The following is a 13381-nucleotide window of genomic DNA, read 5'->3' on the forward strand; positions in this document are numbered from 1 at the left end:
TGAACCTCCCTTAAGTCTTAAAAACAACCTCAAGCCCTGCCTTCCGCTCTGAGCCCTAAAACGCCCCCCCAAGCCCACGCCCTGACACCTAAAACTACCACCTCTCCTAAAAGCAAACCCCATCCCCTCCAGCCCTAAAAAGTTCCCTCCCTCCAAGCCATAAAAGCTACCAGCCCTCCCCTGAGCGCTAAAAATTACCCCAACCCTACCCTAGTGCCTAAAAAATCCCAAAAACCTACCCCAGCCCTGAAAACAATCCAACCCCCCAGCCCTGAAAACAACGTCAACCCCCCCAGGCTCTGAAAACTACCCCCTCCCCCCCCCCCCCCCCCCCCTCCAGCCAGGAAAACTACTCCGACCCCTCCAGCCCTGAAAACTCCCCCGACTCCCCCAGCACTGAAAACTAACCCTACCCTTCCCAGCCCTGAAAACTTACCTACCCTCCATAGCCCTGCAAACTACCTCCTAAACCTTACAAACTACCCCGCCCCCCCCAACCCAGCCTCAGCCCCACTTATCTCACCTCATCCTCTGGCTCTCCCGATCCTTGCTGGTTCTGCCCAGCAGGTATACTGTCCACTGTCTTAACCACACATATGCGTGGTTAAGGTATATGCGTGACTATGGCCAGCGTGGTAGCACTTGTGTTGTCGGAATACGCATGGCTGAGCCCGCTTTGTTCCAACTGTTTCCCGCTCTAATAGGAGTAGAGCATGTGTCACCTGCCATGGTTGCCCATAATAAAAGCTAGAGTTGAATGCAATTTTCAGTGTTCTTGGAGAGCTTTTTTTAATTAACATTTGAATATCAATATAAATTAATGCTTTTCACAGTGTGTGATTACATGGTGAGCTTTCACATCAGTGCATTTGCTACCAGCTGCTTCGTGTCCTGATACAGTCTATGTGGATTACACATAAGTGGCTTTGGAGAAGGTACTCTGACCTGCCAGGTTTGTGCGCACTTTGTAGGTAAGGTGCTGGAGTGAAGGGACTTGATTGTGGGGTTTGTATATTTTGCCAGTGCACAGAGGGAGTTTGTGTCTGATTTTTGGGCCACTGAGGACCCCTCTGTGTTCACATAACTGAACAGCATTGGCAGGTCTTCTGCTTGGGCCTCTCTTGAGCTATGCCATCAACATGAGTGGCTGTACTCCTGTTTGGACTTGCTTGTGCAGTGTTGGCAGTGTATTCTGGCCCTTCCTGGGTTTTGGTAATGAGTGGTTTTGTGATTACATCTTTAGGCGTGTTACTGAGTGGAAGGCTCTGCAGGAGTGAGGGTGCTGGTATGTCAGAGAGGTTCACCTCTTCAAGGAGAGGCTGCTGTTCAGGGCTTATATTCTCAGAAACCTTATGTGCTGTAGTAAATGCTTGTCCAAAGTCTCCTGTTATGTTCTGTAAAGTTTTTCCTTCCATGAGACCTGAGGTCTGTACTTGAACAGACTCCTGGATGCTCGGGATCAGTCCCTGGATGGATGACTGTACACTTGAAATTGGCTCTTGGATGGATGACTGACCATTTTGTATCTGTCCGTGGATAGATGTCTGTAAATTTGTGATTGGCTCTTGGATGGATGCCTGAAGACTTGGGATCTGTCCTTGAATGGATGTTTCCAAACTTAGCATCTCTCCTTTAATGGATGCATGTAAGTCTGAGATTCGGTCTTGAGTAGATGCTTGTAGACTTGAGAACTGTCCTTCGATGGTTGATTCTGCACCTAAAATGGATTCTTTGATAGATGTCTGAATGTTTGGTAACTCTCCTTGAATGGATGCTGCTAAGTTTGATACTGGCTTTGGAATGGTTGCCTGTAGGCTTGGGGCCTGCTCTTGGATGGATGACTGTATTGTTGATATTGGTTCTTGCAGGGAAGCCTGAAGATTCGGGATCTGTCCTGTTATAGATGTCTGCAGGTTTGTGACTGGCTCTTGGATGGATGCCTGAAGACTTGGGATCTGTTCTTGAAAGAATGCTTCAACGTTTGAGATAGGCTCTTGGATGGATGATTGAAGATTTGGGATCTGTCCACCAATGGATGACTGTAGAGTTAATATTGGATCTTGGATGGATGCTTGTAGACTTGAGATTGGCTCTTGAATTGATGCCTGAAGATTTGGGATCTGTCTATGCATGGACGCTTGCAGGTTTGAGACTGGCTCTTCGATGGATGCCTTAAGATTTGGAATCTGTCCTTGAATGGATGCTTGTAGGTCTGAAATGGGCTCTTGAACGGATACCTGTAGCCTTGGAATCTGTCCTTTGATGGATGTTTCTAAGTTTGAGATTGGTTCTTGGAGAGATGCTTGTAGGCTTGGGATATGTTCTTGTATGGATGACTGCAGACTTGATATTGGCTCTTGGATGGATGCCTGTAGATTTGGGAGCTGTCCTTGGATTGATGCCTGAAAATCTGAGATGTGCTCTTGGATGGATTCCTGAATATTTGACATTGGCTCTTGAACTGATGCCGTTAACTTTGGGATTTGCCCTTGTATCGACGACAGTTGTTCTACGGATGCTGAAATCTGTTCTGGAAGTTCTCCAATTTGCCCCGTGAGTGAGATTGTCTTCTTCTCCACAGTTATTTTCGCTTGATCTTCTGAAACCATGGAGATTGCTGGCTTTTGTCCAACGGTGGATAGTGTTTCCTCTACGAAAGTGGTAATCTTACCTGGGACTGCTACTGCCTTTCCCATGAGTGTTGATGCATCCACTGGAAGATCACCCTGAGAGCCTGTTTGCTCAGGCAACCTGCCACTTATGATCTCCTGAACAGCTTGTGTGTGATCCATTCCCTTAAAGGTATGTTGTGTTTCAAGGCTATCATGTTCCATCACATCTAAATGGCCACTTCCAATACCTTTTGTGTATCTCTTGAGAGGTTCTTCTGGACACTCCATGTTGTGTGGAGCATCATTGGAAACATATCCTTCTAAAGCTTTCACCAGAACCTCTTCCCCATCGTCTGTGATCATGACTCGCTCAGCTCTTAATACTGTACCCAGTCCTGCACTGGGCTCTGCTGCCCCCAACATGGTACCCTTTGATACGAGGCTGATATACCCATTGTCAGCCTTCCCTTCTGGAAGTTGATGAGCCCTAGTACTTTCAAGATCCACATCCACTGTGCATGTTTTTCCTTCAGAGAATGCTGTGGTGGACTCTGATACCATTTGTGACTCCATTAGTCTATCTAGGCAGATTTCTGGAGCATTTAGGTTCAAAACATGACTATTGGACTCTTCAAGAAGCTTCACTGTATTTCTATTGCTTACTCCAACCTCTAGTCCATTCTCTATCTGGACTTGTTCTCTGTGATCTCCATGGTTCTCCATCTTGTTTGCTGAAGCAGCTTCTAAGTGCTTCTCAGTGTTTTTACCCTCGGATTCTATATCCATTTGTCCATGAACAATTGAGCTTGTTCGAATCTCCACTTCTTTCAAGGACAACTCTGCCATTGGCTCTTTCTCTAATGAGTTAGCCATCAATCCGTTGGTTTGTGCATGAAGGATCTCTTCTTGGGCTGTCACCCCATGAAGTGGCCGAACAGTATTGTTGTCACCTTTTTCGCTGTTGTGCACTGATGACTTAGCTAAAAGAAAAAACAAATTATATCTTAGTAAGGCAACAGAGACATTCTCTTCTATCTCATCTAAGGTTTGTGTCCCACCCCACAGGCCAGTCACTCTTCCAATCCAGCTGATAAATTTAGGAGTAACAGGAAGATTAATTAAGATTATCTCTTTCTTGAGGGTAAAATCAGAATCTGAGGCCAGATTGTCCAGCATTTGCATGTGTAAAACAAACTTCTGCTTACTTTGACATTTTTAAATTTGAATTTGAATTTGCATTTTCAAATCTGTATGCTCAAAAGTACAATAACGCCATCACTAGGTAATATTATGTGGCAGTACGATTGCGCCTATGGATAGGGAGTGGAAGTTACAGGGCCTAGATGCCCCTTTACGTTGTATGTTTGAGGGTATGCACACATCACTTTCCTGGCCAATTCCCACCTTAGAAATGGTCAGAGACTTATACCTTTTCTTTTCCAGGGACCAGATGTGTTATGTTTATTGTGATTGCGCTATTGCATTACCTGCATTGTATCTACTGTTCTGGTCTCGCGACTTGCCTCACGCTGTCTCTCCTGCCGCAAGTCCAAACCCAAGTGTTCTATGACATCCACTCGTTCCTTGGTAGGACCTTGGGCATGGGTGACGGTTGAGGTGACAGTTAGGCTAAGCTTCTGTACTGAGAGAACGCCCTCACTGGTGTCAGTGGCATTCTACAATAAAGACGGTTCTTGTCTACGTGCATTCTTTACAATTTTGGCGACGAGGATGGGATGACTATTCTCAAAATTAGTGGGGAAAAAGATGCCTTTTTCCACTGGGGAAAATATTTCATTTTTGTAAAAAATTTTCCCATGTGTAACGCTACACTAAGCCCAATTACCCTTGTGCAACCACCTAAGATGTTAAGGAATCTTGGACAGTTTAGACTGTTGCAGCATCCCAAGTGTGTTCCTGGAATACTTTGAGAATTCCAGAAATTTTAAAATCCGCACTCCTAGAGTAATGCACACCTGCGTGTAAGGGTAGTAAAAGGTAAGGAAACTTTAGGAATGTGGGGAAATGCTCCCTTTCCATAAGAAAAGGTGCTTTGATTCCAGTTCTTCCTGGTTGGTGTACTTTTAGTTGACAGTGGATTTTCTCTTTGAAGACATCCCAGTAATTTGAAAATGAGATGATCTGATATGTGGACAAGAGATACATGAAGTAGCATTAAGGATAATTGTCATATCTATTACTTTCAATGCTTGGAACCCGCAAAAGTGTTTCATGAAGTGCTGTATACAATTTTTTTTATCACAATCTTCATTTGGAGCCTAAACTATTGAGTGAAAATTGAGCACCACTTGGTGAATCCTAAGCTTGAACCCCTGTCAAAAACAACATGCCCGCAGAGAGTCCCATCATAATTGAAAAGAATGCATCGACCCTGAATAAGATAAAAAACAACTTTCTGTTCACAGACACAGTAACCGTGTTCTTTGTCAACTGCCTCGTAAATTACGAAGAAATTGATAACGCAGATAACCGAGTTCACAACTCGGTTATCATGATAAGATCCTTCAATGCAAGATATTTTGCAATTTAAAAGTTATTAGACATTGAGAAAAGCTTTGACACCGAAACCGCCTTAAGAGAAGCCTCAAATGCTGGGAAAAACAGAGGGCCTTTTTTCCCACCGCGAAAGCTCCATTCGGGCACCCTGCAGTGCTCACCAAAAAGACAACAACCTCAAAAAAGTGACCATAGAAATGATCTGCGGATCAAAGTCTTCAACAGTGACTGGTCCCTTTAGAGTTCCGACCACAACACCCTGCTGGAGACACTACGTTTAATGGAGAAGTGGGGAGAAGAGGGTACATAGATATGACCATTTAGACAAGAAACTACAGGCATCCCAAATTTTAGCCTGGATAATATAACTGAAATACACCACCTTTCTGAGGTAACAGTTGCCTTTTAGAGGACTTGTGGTCAGGCTGACATGTGGAGCAGGGATTAGGTGCCTGTGTGTGCAAAGCAAGAAGGCTAGTAGTTGCCAGGTGGCTGTGCACCAGAAAGATCTATGATTTTGCAGAGCTGTGCTGTCTGGAGGGATCCTTTGGGCAAGACTGTTGGGAACGTATTGAACTTTAAAACATGGTGCCACCAGAGTGGGCCTGCATTATTTTGTTTTGAAATGGTATTTGTATGAAACAGGATTTTGGCGGGAGGGGGGGGTATCGGGGGATGGATTGTACATAGTGATAAGAGATTGTTAAAGGCCAGAGGCCTTATCAGTTCCCTGCTAAGAGTTATGTCGAATTTGTTAGGTGTTCCAGCGAGGCGCACAGCCTGATGACGAAACATTTCACCTTTGGTGGGTGAAGTCGTGTGCTCCTAAAAAGAGGTATTCCTTGATGACCAAGTGGGTCTAGACCCTCAGTGTAGGCTTTGGATCCCCCTTTTTTCTCACAACGGAAATTAGCACTTTTGGTTAGCTGACCTTAAGAATACTGCAGCTCTCCAGGCGGTGCTATCCGGTTGTTTACCACTCATTTGTTCGGTAGTGCGCCACATCGGACATGGCCACTTCCTCTAAACCAGTAGACCATTATGGGATGCTGTTGCCCATAGTGTATCATTATTTTACCATTTTAAGATCGCCAACACATTGTTTATAAATGTAGCAGCCATACTAGTACTCTATAACAACTATAGACTATTTACCACACATTGTCAAGATGGACCCTTGCTGCTTTGTTTAGTTTTGTTATTGCAAGCATATGCCCGCTTTGTTCAGGTGACAGCATGTTTTATTTGTCTACTTATATTCTTTTAATCAAACTTGCATATGTTGTTGAATTTGTGTTTTATTGCGCTTGTGTTGAGGGCCAATGCAAGAATGAATTAAGGGAGGGTGAATGGAGAGAAAATATGAGCGACAGAGTGCATGTATGATTGCTTATTGAATGCCTCAAAGATACAAAACAGATTTCCGTTCATTTATGAGTTGTACATATGTAACGAACTCTCATGTATCCACAGGATAATCCTATTATTTCAGCTATAACAAATATGTAGTTGGAAGGCAAAGAGAAGAACATATAGAGCATGAATCGTTTTAGTATTCAAAAAATTCTTTATACTGCAACAGAAGTAGGGAGACAGGTACAAATGAAATAAAGCAAGAAAGTCATGAACAGAGACCAATCTAATTTGCACTGCAGTTCATAACTGAAAACATCAACTCCAGTTAATTCAAAACACAACCAAAATTAATTAATAAAAAAAGGTTGCGAATTAGTGACACAACAACAGAACAGGAGATGATGGAGTGTCGACGTTTCGGTCTAGGTAGCAGTCGTCAGATAGACCATCATCAGGACGGTGTTTTTTATGCAGGAAAAACTCCCTTGAATCCACGAGTAGGTTTTAAGAGCTTGAATGCCAAAATGGCATATGGAAAAAGATGTCGCATATAAGCGTGGGAACGGCAATGGCGTGTAGCAAGAATGTCTGACACGAAGCTTCAACTTAAAAATTAGATGAATACGTGGTTTACCAAACACACCGATGACAACGCATCCGTTTGCCGGCTCCAAACACCGTTTCAAGAACCTTTGATGTTTGATCGTTACGTGAAATTGGACAATCTGCCTTTACGCGTATTCATCTAATTTTTAAGTTGAAGCTTCGTGTCAGACATTCTTGCTACACGCCATTGCCGTTCCCACGCTTATATGCGACATCTTTTTCCATATGCCATTTTGGCATTCAAGCTCTTAAAACCTACTCGTGGATTCAAGGGAGTTTTTCCTGCATAAAAAACACCGTCCTGATGATGGTCTATCTGACGACTGCTACCTAGACCGAAACGTCGACACTCCATCATCTCCTGTTCTGTTGTTGTGTCACTAATTCGCAACCTTTTTTTATTAATTAATTTTGGTTGTGTTTTGAATTAACTGGAGTTGATGTTTTCAGTTATGAACTGCAGTGCAAATTAGATTGGTCTCTGTTCATGACTTTCTTCCTTTATTTCATTTGTACCTGTCTCCCTACTTCTGTTGCAGTATAAAGAATTTTTTGAATACTAAAACGATTCATGCTCTATATGTTCTTCTCTTTGCCTTCCAACTACATATTTGTTATAGCTGAAATAATACGATTATCCTGTGGATACATGAGAGTTTGTTACATATGTACAACTCATAAATGAACGGAAATCTGTTTCATACAAGTCCCTTGTAGCACCCCTTGACCTTAAACGCTTTGTGCCCAAGCCTACAAGGGTTTATTGGGTTTCCCCTGCCTTTATCAAAGATACAAAAGGCACTTTAATTCATGAGCCCAAACCTACTGGCATTGCCAATGCTTGTTTTGGTGTGGGGCTACAGCCAGCTATGTGCTAATGAGTTTCATAATGTTGTGATGTAGATAGGGAGTGATACATGTCTTTCACTAAGACTAAGCCAGAGGTCTTCAAACTTTTGTAGCTTGAACCCCCCCAGCTGAATTTTTTTAGATGTTGGGCCCCCCCACCACCTGACAGAAATTTCTGGACTCGACCGCCACGCGCACATTCCAGGCATATTTAGCTCATGTCCCGGTTTTTGGAGAGGGTCGACAAAAACAGGGGGAGGTGTTTTTTAGGTTTTACAAAGCAGGGATAGTTAGCAGTTGTAATGTAAATGTAAATGTATTGGCATTTATATAGCGCACTACTTACCCGTAGGGTCCCAAGGCGCTTCGACCGCTGCGAAACCCTTCCTGGCTTCCCTGAGAGATGGTCCCTTAATGGGTATCTCCAGGGTGAGACCAGGCATCCCCGGCGGTCTGGTGGGGCCGTTAGTGAAGATGAGGCAAGCTAATGCCCAGAGTTGCCGAGTGTGATCGCTGATCAGAGTGGGCACCGAGGCGAGAGAATTATCGAGTCTGCTGACCCTGGTCCAGAAACCTGCCGCGCCGGGAATCGAACCCTGGTCCCGGGCCGTCCTCTGCTCTCGGGTCTGCCGCCTCTAACCAGTGAGCCACACTACTCCACTGTGGGCGGACCATTTCCCACTGGGTGATAAACATTTGATATTCTTCAAATATTTTCTGTAAATCCGAGCTCCCTATTCTGGTTAATGCTTTTAAGAGGGGTGGTGGTGTGTGTTCTTCCCAAAGTTGCTGCCAAGGTCTCCTCAGATGTAAAGACCTGTTGGCATTCGATCGCCCCCCTCCGGCCTCGGTCAGGCCGACCCATGGTCTCTTTACCCATGTGCCCAGAGCTGATAATCTAAGTAACCGGGGCCCACAGCTCTGCCACCAGCCAGATCAGACCCCCTCTGCTGCTGGGTGCTAGGGTTGCATCTTTAGTAATGGTGCCCTGCGCAGGGTTGCCTTACCATCTGAACCGGTCCCTCCCATTGAGGTGAGGTGGTCTTGCTGGACACAGTCCTTAAGCCCAGTGCGGTGCCTCCTGCCAGTCTTCACGCAGTGGTCTCATGTGTGTCCAGATCTGTGCATCCCAAACTGCCCACAGCCTCTCTCCACCCAGGCGTGCCACAGATTCTCCCCATTTCAGCCCCGCAGTCTCCTCAGGCTGGCACAGCTCTGCATTTCAGCCCCGCAGTCTCCTCTCAGGCTGGCACCGCTCCGCATTTCAGCTCCACATTCTCCTTGCGCTGGCTCAGCCTAGCCCTCTCCTTATGGCACTACCTGGCCCTGTTCTTATTTTAGTCCCTAGGTCTCCTCACGCTGGCCCTCCTCCTTATTTCAGGCAGCTGTCTCCCCAACCTTGTTCTGCATTGCCATTCCCCTTGGATGGAATCTACATGGCATTTATGAGGGTTTCCCCAGTCTGTTGCTGTTAATAACCTTGATTGTCCACTTACAACAGTACAAATTTGGGGACTTCAGTGCACTTTTAAATTCAAGCCACACTATTGTCCGCTGTTGAAATACCAACCATCTCCTCCTTTGTACTTTTGGCTTCATGCTGAGAGAAAAGAATTGAGATGTATGAATTGGCGCATTCAGAAGTAGTCAGAACATGTCTGAGCAGCCTGAACACGTGGCATTTATGTACCAGGCTCTCAAAATCTTAACTTATGCTTCGCAAGTTATATTCCAGTTCCATTGCCTGTGGCTTGGAACAGCCCCCATAAATCTTAAAGATGTGGAGTTTGGACTTAATTCCAGGCAAGTTTGAAGTGTACCTTGTACTATTCGGAACAGCCTTAGGTGTCATTCTGAAGGATTGAGTGGCAACATTTGTTTATCTTTGGATCCCTCTTGGAGCAGATGGAGTACATGCAGATGCACTTTCTCCCATAATGGGTTCTCTGCAGCCCTGGCTGGGAGAAAATGCAGCATAATATAGTGGCATTTGTGATCTTTCTCCATGTCTGTGGGTGCTTTTCTGGTCCCTTATTTCGTTTTTTTTGCTGCCACTGGTGAGGCTTACCAGTCTCTCAGTAGCCAGTTTTAGTGCACATATGTAGACCCATCAAGCTACTTAAATCAAAGACTGGTCTGATTACGTGTAGGGCGGTAGGGGCGGATGAGGGAGTTGAGAAACCCAGGACTAGGGCAGTGAAGACATTTGAAAGTGAGGCAAGCCACCTTAAAGGCGACCCTTTGATTCACAGGGAGCCAGTGAAGGCTATGGAGCAAAGGTTTAGCGGATTGCCAACGAGGTAGTCCATGGATCAGGCGAGCTGCCTGGTTTTGGACGACCTGGAGGCGATTCAGCAGATAAAGTGGAAGGCCGTGATAAATAGAGTTAGAAAAGTCAAGACGTGAGAGTACCAGTGAAGTAACAGATTGGGTGAGTGCTGCAGGGGGGAGGAAGTGACGAACTTTGCGAATCCTTCGAAGCTGGAACATGCATGATGAAATTACCGCTCCAACTTGGGCTTTGAGGGTAAGCTCGGTGTCAATAATTACGCCCAGACTTTTTATTGTTTTAGCAGGGGTGGGGGGGGAACCAAGCTATGGCATTGGTGTATATTACTATCCCTCTGATACATTGACCTAATCTGCATGTGTTGACTCTGTATTAGTCTTGTCACCTGATTCTTTAGCCACTTGTTTTTGTTAGGCGCGGGGAGATTAAGTGATTTGCCCAGAATCACAGGATGTTGAGTTTCATGTTATGTTATGTTATGTTAAGTGCCATTTGTAAAGCGCACTGACGCCGAAGCTTCCTGGCGCTGCTAGACAGGTGAGAGAGACAGAAATACACAAAACCTAACATAAGGATGGGAACAGATGGGTCTTTAAGAGTTTCCTGAAGGAGAGAAGAGAGAGGGAGGATTTGATGGACAGGGGGAGAGAATTCCAGAGAGTGGGGGCTAGATAAGAAAAACGGCGGCCACCAAATTTCTTGGTTTTATTTTTTGGGGTGATTAGTAGGTCATTACGGGCAGAGCGTAGATTACGTGTAGGGCGGTAGGGGCGGATGAGGGAGTTGAGAAACCCAGGACTAGGGCAGTGAAGACATTTGAAAGTGAGGCAAGCCACCTTAAAGGCGACCCTTTGATTCACAGGGAGCCAGTGAAGGCTATGGAGCAAAGGTTTAGCGGATTGCCAACGAGGTAGTCCATGGATCAGGCGAGCTGCCTGGTTTTGGACGACCTGGAGGCGATTCAGCAGATAAAGTGGAAGGCCGTGATAAATAGAGTTAGAAAAGTCAAGACGTGAGAGTACCAGTGAAGTAACAGATTGGGTGAGTGCTGCAGGGGGGAGGAAGTGACGAACTTTGCGAATCCTTCGAAGCTGGAACATGCATGATGAAATTACCGCTCCAACTTGGGCTTTGAGGGTAAGCTCGGTGTCAATAATTACGCCCAGACTTTTTATTGTTTTAGCAGGGGTGGGGGGGGAACCAAGCTCCGGCGGCCAGAACTGAGGGCCCCAATGGATATGGCTGAGGCCAGGAAGAAGAAGCTCAGTTTTTCCTGGGTTGAGTTTTAATTGGTTCTGGTCCATCCAGAGTTGTATGTGAGTCATTACAGCATGGAACGTATTGATGGCCAGAGGGGAATTAAGTGAAAAAACAAGCTGCAAATCATCAGCATAATTAAAAATTGTGATATCCCATTTGAGGAGGGATTGAATCAGTGGCCGGAGATACAAATTAAATAGAAGCGGGGAAAGAGAGGAGCCCTGGGGGACTCCGCAGACCGTGGGAGATTTTTTTGCCGTAAAAGGACCAAAGCGGACTGCCTGTGTTCTGCCAGTGAGGAAGGATCTGACCCAATCGAGGGCCACGCCTCGGATGCCGGCCTGTTCGACACGGTGGAGAAGGATGTTATGATCCACCGTGTCGAACGCAGCAGACAGATCCAGGAGGACAAGGGCTTGAGGGTTCCCGATATCAGCGTTGTACCTGAGTGTATCGAGGACTGCTAAAATGACCGCCTCCGTCGAGTGGGCGGGTCGGAAACCCGCCTGGTTGGGCTCAAGGTACTGGGAAGATTCGACAAAGTTTGATAAGCTGCGGGTGACATGAGCCTCCAGGATTTTGGAGAGGTAGGGAAGGAGGGAAATAGGACGGTAGTTTGATGGCTCAATGGGGTCTGCATTAGGCTTCTTAAGAAGGGGCACCAAGATGGCCTCCTTAAAAGAGATGGGGACACTGCCACTGGTGAGTGAGCTATTGAGCAAGTGTAGAATGTTGTCTGGTAGATTGAGGCAGATACTGCGCAGAACAGAGGGAGGGCAGCAGTCATTGGGGGAGCCTGATTTCACACGGGTGGCAAGTTCCACTAAGGAAGTCGTGTCTATAACAGGAAAGGTAGTGAAAGTCGACGTATTATCAAGGGAGGGATCAAGAGGGGGAAACTGGGTGGGGGGAGGGATAGAATTTTTAATTTTGATGACTTTTTCCAGGAAAAAGGAGTTCAGAGTATCACAGGTGTCCTGGGTAGGAGTCTGAGCTGGGAGTGATCTATCATCCGTAGTTAGCTCGTTTAGGACTCTAAACACTTCCTTGGATTTATTAGTAGCTGACACAATCCTGCTGGAGAAGTGTTCCATTTTTGCTGACCTGATAGCGGATTTGTAATTATTACGAGTGATCAGGTAGACCTGTCTGGCAGAGTCAGAGTAGTCGTGCCTCCAAATACGTTCTGATTGACGTGTTTTTAATTTCAAGGTCTTGAGATCGTCGGAAAACCACCTGTGAGCGTACCGGTGCCTAGTACGAGGGAAGGTAACCAAGGGGGCAAACTGGTCGCTGGCCGACTCCAGCCAGGAGCCGATTTCTTGTTCCAGGTGATCGATGTTACTGGACGGAAGAGGGTCGGGGCAGGAAGCGGCGAGGGCAGAGAGAAAGCCCTGGGCATCGTAGGTGTTCCATTTCCGTGATTGTCCCCCGGCCATTAAAGGAGTGAAGGTTTGGCCACTGACTGTAATGGTAGTATCCACCAAGTAGTGGTCAGACCAGGTACAAGGAAGAGTGACTGGTGAAGACAGGGCCAGATTACAGGACCAGATCTGGTCTAAAATGTGGCCCTTAATATGGGTGGGGTAAGAGATATGCTGGGTGAGGTTCAGATTCTCGAGAGTCTCGAATAGCTCGATGGCGTGAGGGCCAGCATTGGGGTCATTAAACCAGTAATTTAGGTCGCCAAAGATGGCGAAGTCAGAGTGTGTTGTTAATAGCGCGTTGAGTTTCATTTCAGAGACTCGAACTCTGGAAACTTTGTCTCCGTTCTGAGAAGAGCTAACTCTCTCAGGAGGGGGTTAATTCAGCTGCAGTGGGAGGCAGTCTCCTCTGCTAAAACCGAAAGCAAGCAAACAGACACGCTTTCAGTTTTAGCAGAGGAGACCCC

The 13381-nt window shown here is 45.9% G+C and overlaps 1 protein-coding gene across 4 annotated transcripts in view; it reads right to left on the reverse strand.

Moving 5' to 3' along the window:
* Positions 1-770: 770 nt before the first annotated feature.
* PALM3 (paralemmin 3) overlaps positions 771-13381 on the reverse strand; it is a 198018-nt gene continuing 185407 nt past the window's right edge. For all 4 annotated transcript variants that reach the window (XM_086963661.1, XM_086963663.1, XM_086963665.1 and 1 more), the window contains one exon: positions 771-3592. In XM_086963661.1, the coding sequence (XP_086819787.1) occupies positions 1077-3592 (2516 nt within the window). In that variant the 3' untranslated portion in view covers positions 771-1076. The remainder of the gene's footprint in view (positions 3593-13381) is intronic.

This window comes from Lissotriton vulgaris, chromosome 1_1 (assembly GCF_964263255.1).
Source record: "Lissotriton vulgaris chromosome 1_1, aLisVul1.2, whole genome shotgun sequence".
Classification (NCBI taxonomy): domain Eukaryota; kingdom Metazoa; phylum Chordata; class Amphibia; order Caudata; family Salamandridae; genus Lissotriton; species Lissotriton vulgaris.